This window comes from Callithrix jacchus, chromosome 5 (assembly GCF_049354715.1).
Source record: "Callithrix jacchus isolate 240 chromosome 5, calJac240_pri, whole genome shotgun sequence".
Classification (NCBI taxonomy): Eukaryota; Metazoa; Chordata; class Mammalia; order Primates; family Cebidae; genus Callithrix; species Callithrix jacchus.
The window spans coordinates 75,379,686-75,394,486 of NC_133506.1; the positions used below are offsets into that span (position 1 = coordinate 75,379,686).

The 14,801-nt window shown below is 49.8% G+C and overlaps 1 protein-coding gene and 1 long non-coding RNA gene across 8 annotated transcripts in view; one reads left to right on the forward strand and one right to left on the reverse strand.

Moving 5' to 3' along the window:
* LOC144582576 (uncharacterized) overlaps positions 1 to 12,549 on the forward strand; it is a 124,832-nt gene extending 112,283 nt beyond the window's left edge. For 2 of the 3 annotated variants that reach the window (XR_013535574.1, XR_013535576.1), the window contains exons 5-6: positions 8,743 to 8,881; positions 10,679 to 12,549. This is a non-coding gene — a long non-coding RNA (uncharacterized LOC144582576). Of the gene's footprint in view, positions 1 to 8,742; positions 8,882 to 10,678 lie in introns of those variants that run through there. The other variant, XR_013535575.1, reaches the window with a different exon arrangement.
* PIK3R5 (phosphoinositide-3-kinase regulatory subunit 5) overlaps positions 8,662 to 14,801 on the reverse strand; it is an 82,525-nt gene continuing 76,385 nt past the window's right edge. For all 5 annotated transcript variants that reach the window (XM_035300011.3, XM_035300010.3, XM_054255837.2 and 2 more), the window contains 5 exons: positions 14,503 to 14,579; positions 11,470 to 11,563; positions 11,313 to 11,395; positions 10,638 to 10,750; positions 8,662 to 10,518 (listed from right to left, as the gene is read on the reverse strand). In XM_035300011.3, the coding sequence (XP_035155902.3) occupies positions 10,371 to 10,518; positions 10,638 to 10,750; positions 11,313 to 11,395; positions 11,470 to 11,563; positions 14,503 to 14,579 (515 nt within the window). In that variant the 3' untranslated portion in view covers positions 8,662 to 10,370. The remainder of the gene's footprint in view (positions 10,519 to 10,637; positions 10,751 to 11,312; positions 11,396 to 11,469; positions 11,564 to 14,502; positions 14,580 to 14,801) is intronic.

Consider the following 14,801-nt stretch of genomic DNA (forward strand, 5'->3'; position numbering starts at 1 on the left):
CCTTTCTCTCTTCTTCCCACTAGCGTTGGTTCTTCCCTCCCAGATTTTTTCACAGACATATCCAAATTGTCTTCTCAGTGCATTCAGAGCACTTCAATTCCATTCTAATTCTTAACTCCCCATTTTTCTACCCCAGCTCGTGACCACTACCCACACAAATAGCTCTCTGGTTGGCAGGACCCATTTTTAGGAAACTGTGAGAGGTAATAAGCCAGAAAAGAACTGTTAGGAAAACACATTCTGCTTCGGTTAGACAATCACCTCATGAGTCAGGTACGGTTTATACAGACAGGTAAAGTTTAAAGGCTCACATCCCTGGTGGTGGCGGGACTTGAACCATGGACCTCCCCACCCTGGTCCCAGGACTTCCCATCCACCCCTAGGAAGACCTGTAGGCTAAGCCAGCCTGATTCCTGAATCACTTAACCTCAGTCCAGGAAGGCTAAGGCAGTGGCCCAGGCAGGACCCACCTGCGGGCACCTCTGCCTCTGGTACAGTCCTTCTAGCTCTCACCCACAGCCCAGGGGCAGGCAGGGCAGCATCATGATCTAAGCCAGTGGTTCCCTAAGGGTGGTTCCTAGATCAACAGCATCAGCATTGCCCTGGCAATCTGTTATCAACTAGTACTGTCTGCTGTGCTGTGGAAAGGGAGGAACAGGGCACACCTCTGGAATTTTCTATCCTTTACTTCCAGCCGTGTTATTTGGCAGGGTTTGTGCAGAATCAGGACTAATGGGGGTGACAGAAGAAGCAGATTTATGCTTTATATCCAACTAGTCACCCTCTCAGCCATTTTTCTTATTTTTGGTGGTTGGAGGGAAGTTTTGATTTTAAATGCCATCAATGTTCTTTTTTGGTTAAGCTGTAATATTTAAAAAACTCGTCATGTAGGCCGGGCACAGTGGCTCATGCCTGTAATCCCAACACTTTGGGAAGCCGAGGCGGGTGGATCAGCTGAGGTCAGGAGTTCAACACTAGCCTGGCCAATGTGGTGAAACTCTGTGTCTACTAAAAATACAAAAATTAGCCAGTGTGGTGGTCAGTGTCTATAATCCCAGCTACTCGGGAAGCTGAGGCAGGAGAAACACTTGAACCCAGGAGGCAGAGGTTGCAGTGAGCCGAGATTGTGCCAGTGCCTCCAGCCTGGGTGATAGAGTGAGACTCTGTCTCAAACAAACAAACAAACAACAAAACTAGTCAAGTCATTCATAAATATATTTCCATTATAAAAACACTCAAACATTGTAGGACCACAAGAGTAAAAACGGAGAGTCTCTCTCCTCCCCCTCCCCAATTTCTTTACCCTCCCACCCAATGATAACCATGATCAATAGCTTAGGATGGTTTACAGACATGAGCGCTCTACAAATTGTTCTTCAACTTGCTTTGTTTACTTGAAGATCATTATATAACAGTATATATATATAATGATCAACCGCATTCTTTTCTTAAATTCAAATACACATTTTTGTTTGGACTAGTCACACATTTACCAGGTCCTAAAGGGGAAGGACACAGAGAAAATCAGTCACTCCATCTTCTGAAAGCCGCCCTTCAGGTGGTGAAAAAACCTTGTGAACTCCTTCTCTTTCGCAGGTGCGACTGTCCCCTGTCCCAGACTCCTTGGTACTGGCAGCTCTGGGGTAGGGTGAGGAGGCAGAGACCTTGGGGTTGCCATGGAGGGTGGGGCCTGTTCTCTTCTCATTTCCCCTGTTCTCCTGGCTGCCTTGAGAGGGAGACCAACTGGACCCCACCCCCCTTCCTCTCCCACAGCCCCTAATACCACAGGTTCCTCCTTGGACAGGCTTTTGCTGGAGGAGCTGAGCTGGGGAGGTGTTAGGAGTCTCTTGATCTGCATAATATGCATATCACCCTCTCCATTTTCTTCTCCCAAATGAACTCACACCAGGAAGTGGAACAAGTCAAGATGGCTGGGGTCAACCAGGAGATGAGTGGGAAAACTCAAAGACCCCAACCTCTTATTATTTATGCAAATTGCCTGCCCTCCACACATATGTGCAGGACCACACACACACACATACATGCACACACACACACACACACACACTGAGACACACCCCCGAAAGTGAGCCAAGCCACCTGGCTGGGCCCTCATCCTGGCACACGCCTCTCACTCTGTGAGACCCTGCACAGGCCTCTCCCCATCTCTGGGCCTCAGTTTCCTCCTCTGTTACCTGAGGGGCTGGAGATTGGGTTTGCAAAGCCCTCCTCAGCTTTCTCAACCCCAAAACAGTTCTGTTCTGGCCTCAGAGACTTTAGGCTACAGTTTTGCTCAGAGAAGGCCTCTGGTCCCTGGTGGCAAGGGCCCCTTCCTTCGGTGTTTGGGGGTGGAGGCTGCTCTGCTCCCTCCCTTCTCTTCCCCAGAGGTCTCGGGGGACCACCTTCAGTCTGCTCTGGAGCCAGGAGCGACATTCTCCATTCACCAAGGACTTCCTTCCTGACTGCCCTACCCTCAGCAGTGGTCAGCGCAGGCAAGCCTGGAGTCCAGCCAACCCAGTCTGTCCCCAGCTTCGCTCTTCTCCTCTATCCCCCTGCCAACTTTCCACTCCTGCCACCCCCACCATTCCTGAGGGTGTGCAAACACAGCTTCTATTTTGAAACTGTCAAGCTTCTCCAGCATTCCATCAGAAATGAAACCATCCTTCTCACATATCTGTGTGATCCTTTTCTGGACCTCAGTTTACCCACTACCCACACAAGAGGTTCAAGAAAGCAGCAGAGCTAGTGGATAAGTGCAGAGACTCTGGAGCCCACCTTTCTGTGTTTACATCCTGGATTTCCTCCCTCTTATTTTTGAGACGAAATCTCACTCTGTCACCCAGGCTGGAGTGCCTCAGCCTCCCGAGTAGCTGGGACTATAGGTGCATGCCACCACACCTAGCTAATTTTTTTGTATTTTAGTAGAGATGGGGTTTCACCAGGTTGGCCAGGATGGTCTTGATCTCCTGACCTCGTGATCCTCGTGTCTTAGCCTCCCAAAGTGCTAGAATTACAGGCGTGAGCCACCACACCCAGGCTTTGATTCCCTTTTTACTGTCTCTGTGACCTTGGACGAGTTGCTTGTCTCTGCCTCAGTTTCCCCACCTGTAAAAGGGCATAATACTGCCTAACTCATGGGGTTGTGAGGAGTCACAAACAAATTAACAGCAGCACCTGACACATGCTCAGTTAGTGCAGAAAGTGTTTGCTAATAGCTCAGTTCACCTGTAATCCTAGCACTTTGGAAGGCCGAGGCAGGGGAATCATGAGGTCAAGAAATCAAGATCATCATGGCCAAAATGGTGAAACCCTGTCTCTACTAAAAATACAAAAATTAGCTGGCTGTGGTGGTGTGACCCTGTAGTCCCAGCTACTCGGGAGACTGAGGCAGGAAAATGGCTTGAACCTGGAAGGTGGAGGTTGCAGTGAGCCGAGATTGCACCACTGCACTCCAGCCTGGCAACAGAGCAAGACTGTCTCAAAAAAAAAAAAAAAAACAGCTCAGTTCACTCTATGTAGACATTCACAGGTGATTCCCGGTGCAGGCTGCAGTGACTAAAAGGCTGTGCCTTTGAGCTTGAACTATATGAGATCCTTTGAACAAGCGCCATTTCTTTCTACTCCCCCTGTGCAAAGAGGGGCAGACACATGTGTCTGCTGTGACCACAGCCATGTTTCCAGGGAGCCCACACTTAGAGTCTCTGGGGCTGTGGTCTGAGCTGGGGCGTAGGTGTGCCTGCACCACAGAACAGAGAGAAATAAGCTGGCACCCCTGAGGACAGAGTCTGCCACCTGCCTCACTTTGCCCCCAGAGGGTTGGGGGATGGTACCCTCTCCAAGGGGGCATTTCCTTTACTTTGATTTTACTGGTAGGGTTGGGGGAAGGAAGAGAGGGATTCAGAGACTTGGAGAAAGGAGGAAGTAGATTCTTCCTCAAGAAAATGGGGGAGCCCTTTTCCCAGGGAATCTGTGAGCATTCCTGGTGCTGGAGTGGGTGGCAGTGTGGAAATGAGGGAGGGACAGTCTGAAGGCCCAGGGCAGGCACTAGGCTGGCTGGGTCCACCCAGCATCTCAGGTGCGCTTGGAGCCTCAGAAGCTGAAAACTCTGCTGCCTCTCTGTGGGCAGACAGGGGGTTGCAGGCTTCTCTGCCCCCAGGGCTGTGGGAGAGCCCTTTCCCCTGGGGGAGGTGTGACTGGCATGCCAGGGACCTCAGGGAGAGGCCTGAAGATGGTGATAGACCACCACCTTCCGGCCCCTAGAGGAAGCTCCCAGCTGCCTGAGAACAAAAGAAGTCTAAGCCATGGTGTCTGGGGGAGCCTCCGCTTGGCAAGGCTTCTGCTCACAGGGAGCCCTGGGGCCGGGGAGGCTACCTGGACCACAGTCTCAGCAGACCATCCCCTTTCTCATAAACCCTACCCACTCCCTAGAAGTAGACAGTGTGTCATTTTCACAGGGGAGGAACCAAGGCTTAGAGACAGCCAAGGTCACTCCAAGGGTGAATGCTCCTGCTTCTCCTTGGCCTCCCTGTGATCTGAGGTCTAGCCTGAGAGAGCGCTGCATCCAGCAGAGGGAGCAGAGGAATTTTAAGGCCACAAGGGTTCCACCAGGTGCAGGAAGGAATGACAAAACGGGGGTTCAGGGCTGGCTGAGAGAGCATTTCCTTCTACCACCCCAAACCCTGAGACCCGCAGGGCACAGCTTGATTTTGGTCCCCAGCCTTCTGGGAAGCAGGAAGTGGCAAAGGGAGACACCCATTGCCTCCCAAAGTTGGAGAAATAATACCCGTTCCAGGGATGGCAAGGCTAGTAGGTTAACACCCCTAGGGAAGAAATAATTCCACTGTGAGTAGTGGGAGGTGAGAGTCTTCAAGTTTATGGCCAGATCCTGGGCCCATGGTGAGGTACCAAGTGGAGAAGGGGCTACCTTGAGGAAGAGGATGAGGTGCTGAAAAGGACAGCCTCCTCCATTCTTTTCATCTGCCAGAGGCAGGACCCAATGGGGATTCTAATTTCAGCCCCCTACCCCGGCCCCTTACCTCAGTGTTCAGTGATTCGGATTACAAAAGCTTATGGACTGGATGAGACATTCTGGCTTAGAGCCCCTTTAGTCTGTGACCACTTGGCCCGTGGATTGGCCCAGAGTTCATGGTTGTCGTATCCAGGGTATGTGTCTGACCAATAGGGAATCCATTCTTAGGCCAGCCAGTGATTTATGTGAAGTCTTGTTTGAAGAATCTTCCAGCTGAACTCAGTGGCTCTTGTCTGTAATCCCAGCACTTTGGGAGGCTGAGGTGGGCAGATCACCTGAGGTTGGGAGTTCAAGACCAGTCTGGACAACATGGTGAAACCCTATCTCTACTAAAGTAACACAAAAATTACCCAGATGTAGTGGCATGTGCCTGTAGTCCCAGCTACTTGGGAGGCTGAGGCAGGAGAATTGTTTGAACCCCAGAGGTAGGTTGCCGTGAGCCAAGATCACACCACGATGTTCTATCAATTTCAATAAGATCAAATGTGTTAATTGTGTTGTCCAGACCTTGTCTATCTCCATTAACCTTTTTTGTCTATGTGTTCTCAGCTATTGAGGGAGGTATGTTGGCCACTGTGGTTGTGGAGACTTCTAATTCTGTCAATTTTTGTTTTATATAGTAGCTTTATAACTGTAATGCCTTTTGTTGGACTCCTTAATCTTTATGAAATGTTCCTCTCTTTTTTTTTAATAATGCTTCTTGTGTTAAATCTTTGGATATTAGTGTATTCAGACCAGCTCTTTTGGTCTGGTTTTACATGGTGTTATTCTTTCCATCCTTTTGCTTTCAACCTTTCTGTGATGTTATATTTAAAATGTCTCCCTTGTTAGTATTTAAGTTTTTTTAAAAAAAGTATTAGACAATTCTGGGTGTGTAATTCCAGGTTAGTAGGTTTGTTTTTTCCCCTTATACTTTAAAGAGATCATTTCATCATCTCTGGCTTCCATTGCGTCCGTCAAAAAAGGGAGTTCTTGGCCAGGCACGGTGGCTCACACCTGTAATTCCAACACTTTAGGAGGCTGAGGCAGGTGGATCACCTGAGGTTGGGAGTTCAAGACCAACCTGACCAACAATGAGAAACCCCCGTCTCTACTAAAAATACAAAATTAGCCGGGCGTGGCGGCACATGCCTGTAATCCCAGCTAGTCGGGAGGCTGAGGCAGGAGAATCGGTTGAACCCAGGAGGTGGAGTTTGCAGTGAGCCGAGATCATGCCATTGCACTCCAGCCTGGGCAACAAGAGCAAAACTCTGCCTCAAAAAGAAAAGAAAAGAATGAAAAAGAGTTCTTGGTTTAATTGTTGCTACTTTGAAGATAAAATGTATTGTTTTCCTTTGTCTTTAATATTTTCTCATTATTATTTTTTCTTTTGCAGTTTAATAGTGGGGTGCTTGTGTGTGTGTGGGTGTGGGTGGGTGTGTTTAAAGAAAAAAACTAAACTCCAGATTGTATTGAGATTTTGCCGGTTTTTTGATGACTGTTTCAGGATTCAATCCAGTGTCCTCTGCTTAGTTTTCAGGTTTACTCAGTCTCTTTCTCAGTCTTTCCTTATTTTTCGTGACACTAAGAGAGTACTGGTCAGGTTACCTGGTCCCATAGTCTGAGTTTATATGATTTTTTTCTCATGATTAGACTGGAGTTATGGCAAGAATATCAAAGGTAAAGTGCAGTTCTCATGCGATTTTGTTTTTTTCCTTGTGTGAAGATTCCTGTGTCAGATTTCCTCGGTGAAGTTTGCTGGTTTTACTAGATCTGGGGGTTGAGGTGCTTCAACCATGTTAGCCAGTTATTGGCAGGAGGAATACTGATCCAGCTCCAGGCTCCATTTCTGTCTCCGCTTGCCCCTCGTGCTGATCCAATGCATCTGAGAGACCAACTGAGCGATCTGCATCCATCCTGCAGCTTGGAGCTGCCAAGCCACTCTGAGCCCAACCTAGATCAAGTGGTCCCTAGATGTCCTCTCGATGCATGAGTAAAAATGGATGATCACAAACTTCATCCCCTGAATTGAAGGTCAGCTTCATTGTTTGAAATAGCTAGCTGATGCAGAGCTGGAACAGCTCATAGTTCTTTCTCCCTCCATCCTGAATATTCGTGTTCTGGGAGCCTGGTACTTACCTCCCTCTCTCAAGACACAGGCGTCCCCCACCACCCTTTCACGTCTTCTCTCCCTCCTTATTACCCAAGTCTAAAAGCAGTCCGAGATCCAGCGAGCCATTATTGAGCTCTCTTCCCCGGCTCTCAGCAGCAAGGTAGGTCCAGGGTTCACTGCACCACCCATCAGCAGCAATGGCCTCAGGCCTGTCCCTTCCCCTCCCTGAGTCTTGGGGTACAGGGAACAGAGGGATATATGGGTGTATGTGGGAAGTAGAAAAGTTCCTTGTTAAAATTTCCTTTCTTGTTAAAGAATAAATCATAAGTGTGCTAATAACTCTTCGTTAAACCCTATCCAAGGTAGCTGTTAAACATGCCATGCTTACAGGCATGTAGTACATTCCATGTCCTTGTACTTTAATCAAGATATCTGTGCTGGGTGTGCTCACAGGCATGCCCCAGCTCTCCACTGCTTCTACCTGTTTAGAAAAGTTTTAAGTTGTTAGCCAATAGGGTTTTAGTTTAGATTGTTGACGTCTGGCTCCAGCCAATGGAGATCAGACATAGCAGTAAGGACGACCCCAAAAGTGTAAGGGCTAAATTGTCTGGTTTCCTTCGTTCATTGTATTCTTTTTTTTTTTTTTTTGAGACGGAGTTTCACTCTTGTTAACCAGTCTGGAGGGCAATGGCACGATCTCGCCTCACCGCAACCTCCGCCTCCTGGGTTCCGGCAATTCTCCTGCCTCAGCCTCCTGAGTAGCTGGGATTACACGCATGTGCCACTGTGCCCAGCTAATTTTTTTTGTATTTTTAGTAGAGGCGGGGTTTCACCATGTTGACCAAGATGGTCTCGATCTCTTGACCTCGTGATCCACCCGCCTCGGCCTCCCAAAGTGCTGGGATTACAGGCATGAGCCACCGCGCCCGGCCCTCATTGTACTCTTGTGGCAAGATGGCTAGTGAGGGTACCCATCCTGCAGTCCAGCAAGTAAAAATTGTGTTGCTGAAAGATCCTTTGTCTCAGTGGGGATTTTTCTTTGTGGCACCGAGCATCTGTTTCCAACAGTGTATATTTCTCAAGTGAAGTGGCACAGAAAGCTCCAAATGTTGAGTCCTTAGGTGTAGGATATCTTGTTCTATGGATGAGTATGATGAGGCTTAAGCAGAACAGGATTGGAGAAAAGTTCCACACAAATATATTTTCTATATTTGTGTAGTACTGAATATACATGGCCATGAAGATACATCTGTGCCAGGTTCTGTAGTCAGAACTGTAGACAGGTCCAGTGTTAGTGCTGTTTTTCAGGAGACTTGGAACTTGAGAGAGAGAAATCGTTAAGAGGTGTGTGTGTGTATGTCTGGAGTGAGGAAGTGTGTGTCGGAAGTAGAAGTAGAGAAATGTCATATCCATGTTTCTATAGGGTAGAAAATTACAAAAATAAATGATCCCCTATGAAGCTTCTTTCTGGTATAAATAAAATGGTTTCTATAAACTGTCTAGCAAGTGTAGTGCAGTAAAATGACTATGGGTCATTAAATATAGGACAAATCAAGTTTTATTTGACAATAATATTAAATTCCAATCATTAATTCTCAGACATCTCTTGATCATGTAATAGGGCAATGCACCCATACAGGAAAAAAGTACTGAAGATACATGGCCTACCACACTTTTGGAGCTTAGAGCAAGAACCGACATTAAGATGGGAGAGATGGCTGAACAAGGTAGAAGCTAACTCTGTCCACGTGTCATAAGCCGTGAGTACTCTGGGCTGGAATTTCACTTAAGACCTTTCAGGCATAATGAATTAGGAGGAGAGGAAGAGGGGTTCTGAGGGATACAGTGTATGCTTCTATGGCTACTTTCCCCACATCTAACGGTCCAAATCCTGGTATCGCCCTCTGCCCTATCGCTCTAGTCCACATTGGCTTCCAGCTGCTCAAAGCACTTCAAGCTGGTCGATTTGAATTTCAGCCTCTCATGTCCTATCCTAGGCTGACCATTGTCCATGCATCAGTCCCATTTCCTCTGAATCAGGCACTAAGCTCTGTAAGGCCAGTCACTCCATCCTCTGTTCTGGGATCTTGCCCAGGTGCCAGAAGGGTGCCAGTGAATTTGCAGGTATGGAAGATTCTGCACACAAAGAGTGAGATGGGAGTGGAAAAGCCAATCTGATAGAGAAGGGAGTGAAGGGTAAGCCACCTGAGCAACCCACCCCTTACCCTGACAAAGGCAATCCTCCTTTGGAATGCCTCTTCCGCCTTCAGTCTGGGTTCTGCCTCAGCCATGAATTGGGAAGGAGTGAGGAGCATCTCAACGCTAGTGAGAGTATCCCAGTGGCCCCAAACAGGAGGAATCGGTGTTCAGAGAGTAAGACACTAAGCTTCACTGAGCACCTACTGGGAGCTCCTCGCTGGGCTAGGTGCTTTGCAGACAATGTAACCTTTTAAGGATGTCGTATTTCCATCCCAACTCTCTACTCCATTTTAGTGCTGGGGAAATGGAGGCTCAAAGTTAATTAACTTCCTCTGGGTATTTAGCTAGAATCGCAGGCACTGCTACTAAATTTAAGCCTAGCCTGTATTCCAAGAATCTCAGATCCTAAAAGAGGATCAAGAGAGAATCTGTGCCAGGTTCTGTAGTCAGAACTGTAGACAGGTCCAGTGTTAGTGCTGTTTTTCAGGAGACTTGGAACTTGAGAGAGAGAAATCGTTAAGAGGTGTGTGTGTGTATGTCTGGAGTGAGGAAGTGTATGTTGGAAGTAGAAGTAAAGAAATGTCTCATCCACGTTTCTATCACCTGAGCCCCAGAGAGGAGGGGACTGAACTCCAGACATACAGGGTCCTCCAAGTCTTTGACAAAGTAAGGGGTAGGCTCAGCCAAAGTTGAGAGAAAAGGCCTATGTCATCCCTCTGAGCACCAGAGCCGCATATCTTCCTTTTAGAAAGGATCCTAGACCATGCTAGTGGTCAGGGACTTTGGAGGTCCATTTACTCATCCCTCTCCTTCTACTGTGAGGAATCTGAGAGGCTGTGGTGTCTTGCCCTTCTCTCCCTAATATCTGCTCTTTCCCCAGAACACGGAGGCCCCAGAAACCCTCTACTCCTAGCCCCTGCTCGTGGTGGGACCCACAATGGGACCCTGGCTCTGCACAGGGCCATTCAGTTCTCCACAGAGAGGGACTGTTCCAGAGGGGTCACAGAGGAGGTTCCCAGGGCTACAGTCCAGTCTGGCACTGGGCCCCCACTAGGGCAGAGCTCCGCTGAAAGTCATGATGGGCAGGCAGAGAAGGGAGCAGAGATCAGGTGTGGCCTGGGCCGATAGGTCAAGGGGCCTCTGGGGTGGTGAGGAGAGGTCGCTCTTTTCCGGCTTGTAGCAGGGTGAGACCTCACACCTGTAGGGCAGAGTAGGGGCCAGGGATCAGGGCTGCCCCTCATCCCTCCACCTCCTTCCAGGCCTCTGGGTTGGTGGGAGCAGAAACTGCTCCCCTCCTTGGGACCCCCCCTTTCCTACCTGACTACACTCTGCAGGATCTTTCTCTCATCCTGGTCCAGGCACACAGCAAAGGGGCAGCTGTTGGAGCCAATGATTTGCACCTTGTCCACTTTGATCTGCGATGTGCTAATCTGGAAAGAAGGCCCACGTCAGCCCTGAAGCTCTGGCCAGGCCGCACCGCCAGCCCTCAGCAGTTCCTTCCCTCAGAATTGCCCATCCACTTCTGGGGGTATGAGAGAGCAGAGTTTGTCTGACTTCACTCTAGGGTTAATGGCCAGGTTAGGGGAGGGAGACTGAGGCCTCCATCAGTCCGTGCCTCCTCTCCAGCATCTCAAAGAAGCAGGTGCCCCCTGAGGAGGCTCTGCCCTACCTGCTATCTTCACCAGGAGAGCCCCAGGTTCCCTGATGTGAAGCCTGCTTTCTTTGGCCTGTGGGTCTTAGGACTCTCCTGGCACCCACCCCACAACTTTTCCACATACACATGTCCTCTCATGGGGTACCCCTCCCTCCCCAACACCCCACAACACTCCACACCTGTGCATATCCCCAAATCACATCCCTCATTCACCTCTCCTTTCTCTCTCACACACACACCCATGTGTGTACACACATGCACATACATATACACATATGCACCTGCATGCTCTAGTAAATCTCTTGAGGATATGGCTGGAAGGATAGGGAAGCCCATACCTGGTTAAAGCCCTTCTTGGATTTGGAGTTCTGCCTTTTCACCACTTCTGTCAGGTTTAGCATCAGGGCCTCCATGCTGGAATCTGAAGGGCAGGGGCACTCAGGCCAGGCTCAGAGCACCTCTCTGCCGTGTTCCCACCCTGCCCACTCCACTCACCCAGGTCCTCCTGCTTCCGGCAGGCCTTGTTGAGGTTCACAGAGGTACAGACCTTCTCCAGGTTGCTCCAGCGACTCCTTCCACTGATGGCCCCCTGGAAATGCAGCGTAGCCAGACCCTCTGAGTCCAGAGGCCCCCCTGAGCCTGCCCCCTTCTCTTTGAAGGCCCACCAGTGACAGGGCACTGACTCTAGTCAGCACATCCTAGAAAGTGCTCTCTTATTCACTGGGGCTCCTGTACCACCCTGGATAGACCTGCATGACCCCAGGGAGGAGCTCCGGTCACTGGCTTGGTCTAGGAGTCAGCAGCCTAAGTGACCGGGTTGAAAGGTACAAGAGCTGAGAGCTCCTGCAGGGGTGGTCTTGAGTTTCTCCTGCCGAGCCCAGAGTGAGGAAGGGATAGGCACACAGGCATGTTGTTTCTGGCAGAGCCACACCCGAACTCCCTCTTCAGGTCCTTGTGTGAATGTCTCTGTCATCAGGGACTTCCGGGTTGGTAAACCCAAGAACACTTCCTGGTCCTCAGCTTACTTGACCTAGTAGGTCACTACTCTCCCCTCCTTGAAAATCTCTCCTGGGCTTTTGTGATGGCACCCTCCTGGTGTCTGTCTGGCTGGTGCCTCTCTGTGTCAGGGCCACCACCTGCTGGGGTCTGTCCTGCAGACCCTGACTCAACAAAGGATGAATAGATCCACTCAGACACAGAATACAGTGAGAGAGGGCTGGGGTGTCCATGGCCACTCACAGACACTTGAGGAGAGCACTGTAAAGAGATAGCAGCTGCCAGCCACAGCACGCTGACCTCACCAGCCTTTATTCAGCACACATTAAATGACAAAGGCTTTGAGTTAACACCACTAAAGGCCAGGTTCTGAGGCCTAAAGCAAACACCATTAGTGGGTAATATCCCTGGTTGAGAGCCATCCTGAATGAGTAAGGGTTAGTTTATGGGACCACAAGAATAAACAAGTTAGTTAGGTAAACTCCTCAAATTCCTTTGATTCTACTCTAATTTATTTAACTAAGGCGACAAAGCTGCCTTAAGCCAAGTATTATAATAAAAACCCTTAAGCCTTCCAAAGGGTTTGTGTATATTTTCTAAAACTAAAATTCCTCCCACCAGCCTGACTGAATCCCCACATCTCTGCTTTGCTGGATCACCACCCTCTGTCCACCATTACATCATGAAGGGCTCAAGACTCTCCCCTTGGTCCTCTGCTCTTTGTATTTCCTGCTTCCCCCTTCAGGAGTCTCCTTTATGCCATTTTTCCACTAGCAGCTGTCCACCCATCTTCGTATTCCCTGCAAAGTCAGACCTGTTCAGCCAGTTGCCTATTCTCACTGTTTCCTTCATCTCTCAGGGCCTCTCAACCTCAATAATATATCACAACCCAAACTCAGGATCTTCTCCAACTGGACCTGGGCCTCTTCCTGTGGTCCCCACCTGAGAAGATGGTACTGCCAGTCACAGAGGAGTTACTCCAGGAGTCTGGCCTCTCCTTTCCTAATCCATCCCTGAGCCCTGCTGATTACATTACTCTCATATGTCTCGCATTCCTTTCCAGCTCTGCCACCACTACCCTAGTGCAGGCTGCTGCCTTCATTTCTCTTCTGGACCATGGCAAGAGCCTCCTAACTGGCCTTCCTGCATCGCCTGGGGACCCTTCTGATCTCTCCTCCACAGAGCTGCCAGAGGTAGCTCCTAAGCCTCAGATCTGATCATGTCACAGGCATTCTCACCCCCACCACAAACATAAGCCCCCTTAATGAATATCCACTGCTCTTAGGACCAGGATAAAATTCCTTTCATTGCAATCAAGGCTCTTAGTATGCTGGTCCCCCCCATTTCTTTAGCCTCACCTTGGCATCATGTTCCCACTGGCTATCTGCTCCAGCAGGTGGGATCTTCTTTTCACGTGCTTTGAGGTGTTCACACTCCCTCCCACCACAGGGCCTTTGCACATGCAGTTCCTGCTGCCATGAGAGCACTCACCTCTTCTAATTAACTCCTGGTTTTCCTTCCAATATCAACTCAATGTCCCTTCTCAAGGAAGCCTTCACTACTTCTCCTGTTCAATTTGCCACTTAGGAACATCCCATGTCCCTCTCCTTCATCCATGTGTCACAGTTGTAATTTTACATCTTGTGCATCATCTAACCAATGCCTACGACCCACTCCAGGGGTCTGTCCTTGAGGAACACTCAAGGGCCTAGAACAGTGCCTGGGCTGTGGAAGATGTCTAGCAAGTACCTGGCACGTGGCTGCAGTGAGTGTCAGTTCCTCCTGCTCACCTCCTTACTGCCAAATGCACTGCAGCCCCAACACCACCATCCATTCTGTTTTATTGCCTTGTCACCACTCACTACTCTCTGAAATTATCTTGGCTATTTCTTTGTTTTCTTGTTTCTTGTCTGTCTCCCTCCTCTAGACAAGCTAAAATGAGGCCTATCCTTCCTGCTTAACCCCTCTTCCCCACTGCCCAGCACAGAGGCGGCATGAGCAGGTGCTAAAGGATGTCTTTCAAAAGGCTGAAGGAAGAAAAGGAAGGAGCCCACCTGAGGCCAAGCTTTCCTCAACCTGGACCTTGGGATGTGACCTGCTCAGAGAACTCATGTCTTCTGGTCTGTCATGGACAGCTCTCTGCCTCCCCACAACTCTCCTCCTTTCTCACACCAATCTCACCGTGCATGCAGCCTGCCAGGCACACTGGCCCCCTGTGAGACCCTGGCTTCTCTCAAGTGCCTCTGGAAGCCTTCCCTTGCCCCCTCTCAGCCCTAGCCCTGTAGCCAAGCCCAGCAGACTCCTACCCCTGGGCAGCTGCTAAGTGCATTCAGGTGGGGGCAGAGGACATGGTAGGAGAGAGGATTTGGAGGCCAAGGGGCACAGAGATAATCACTCCCTCCCCTCTCTGCTTCTCTGAGCATCCAGGGGAGCCTGCTGTGGCCTTCCAGCATAAAGACTGGGCCCAGGCTCTGGGGGAAGAAGGATCAGCAGCAGATCCTGGAGGGGAAGGAGCCCCAGCACAGGTCTTACCTTGCTGTAAATAATCTGTAGTGTTAGAGGAACAGCCTCCCGGTCGTCATCAATGCCCAGCCGCTTGCTACCAGGACCTGTGCCATACACATACAGACCCTTTACTCCTTCTGGCTTCCCAGGCTCCTCACTAACGCAGTAGCCTGCCTCCCTGGGCCTTACCTCCCATCCCTCACCACAGTGACCTTGACTCCCTAGGGATCTGCCTCATCAAGGCCCTGCCTCTCGCTGGCTCCACCTTCCTCCAGGGGGTTCCACCCCACCCCAGTGACCCTGTCACTCCAGGGCTGCATCTCCTC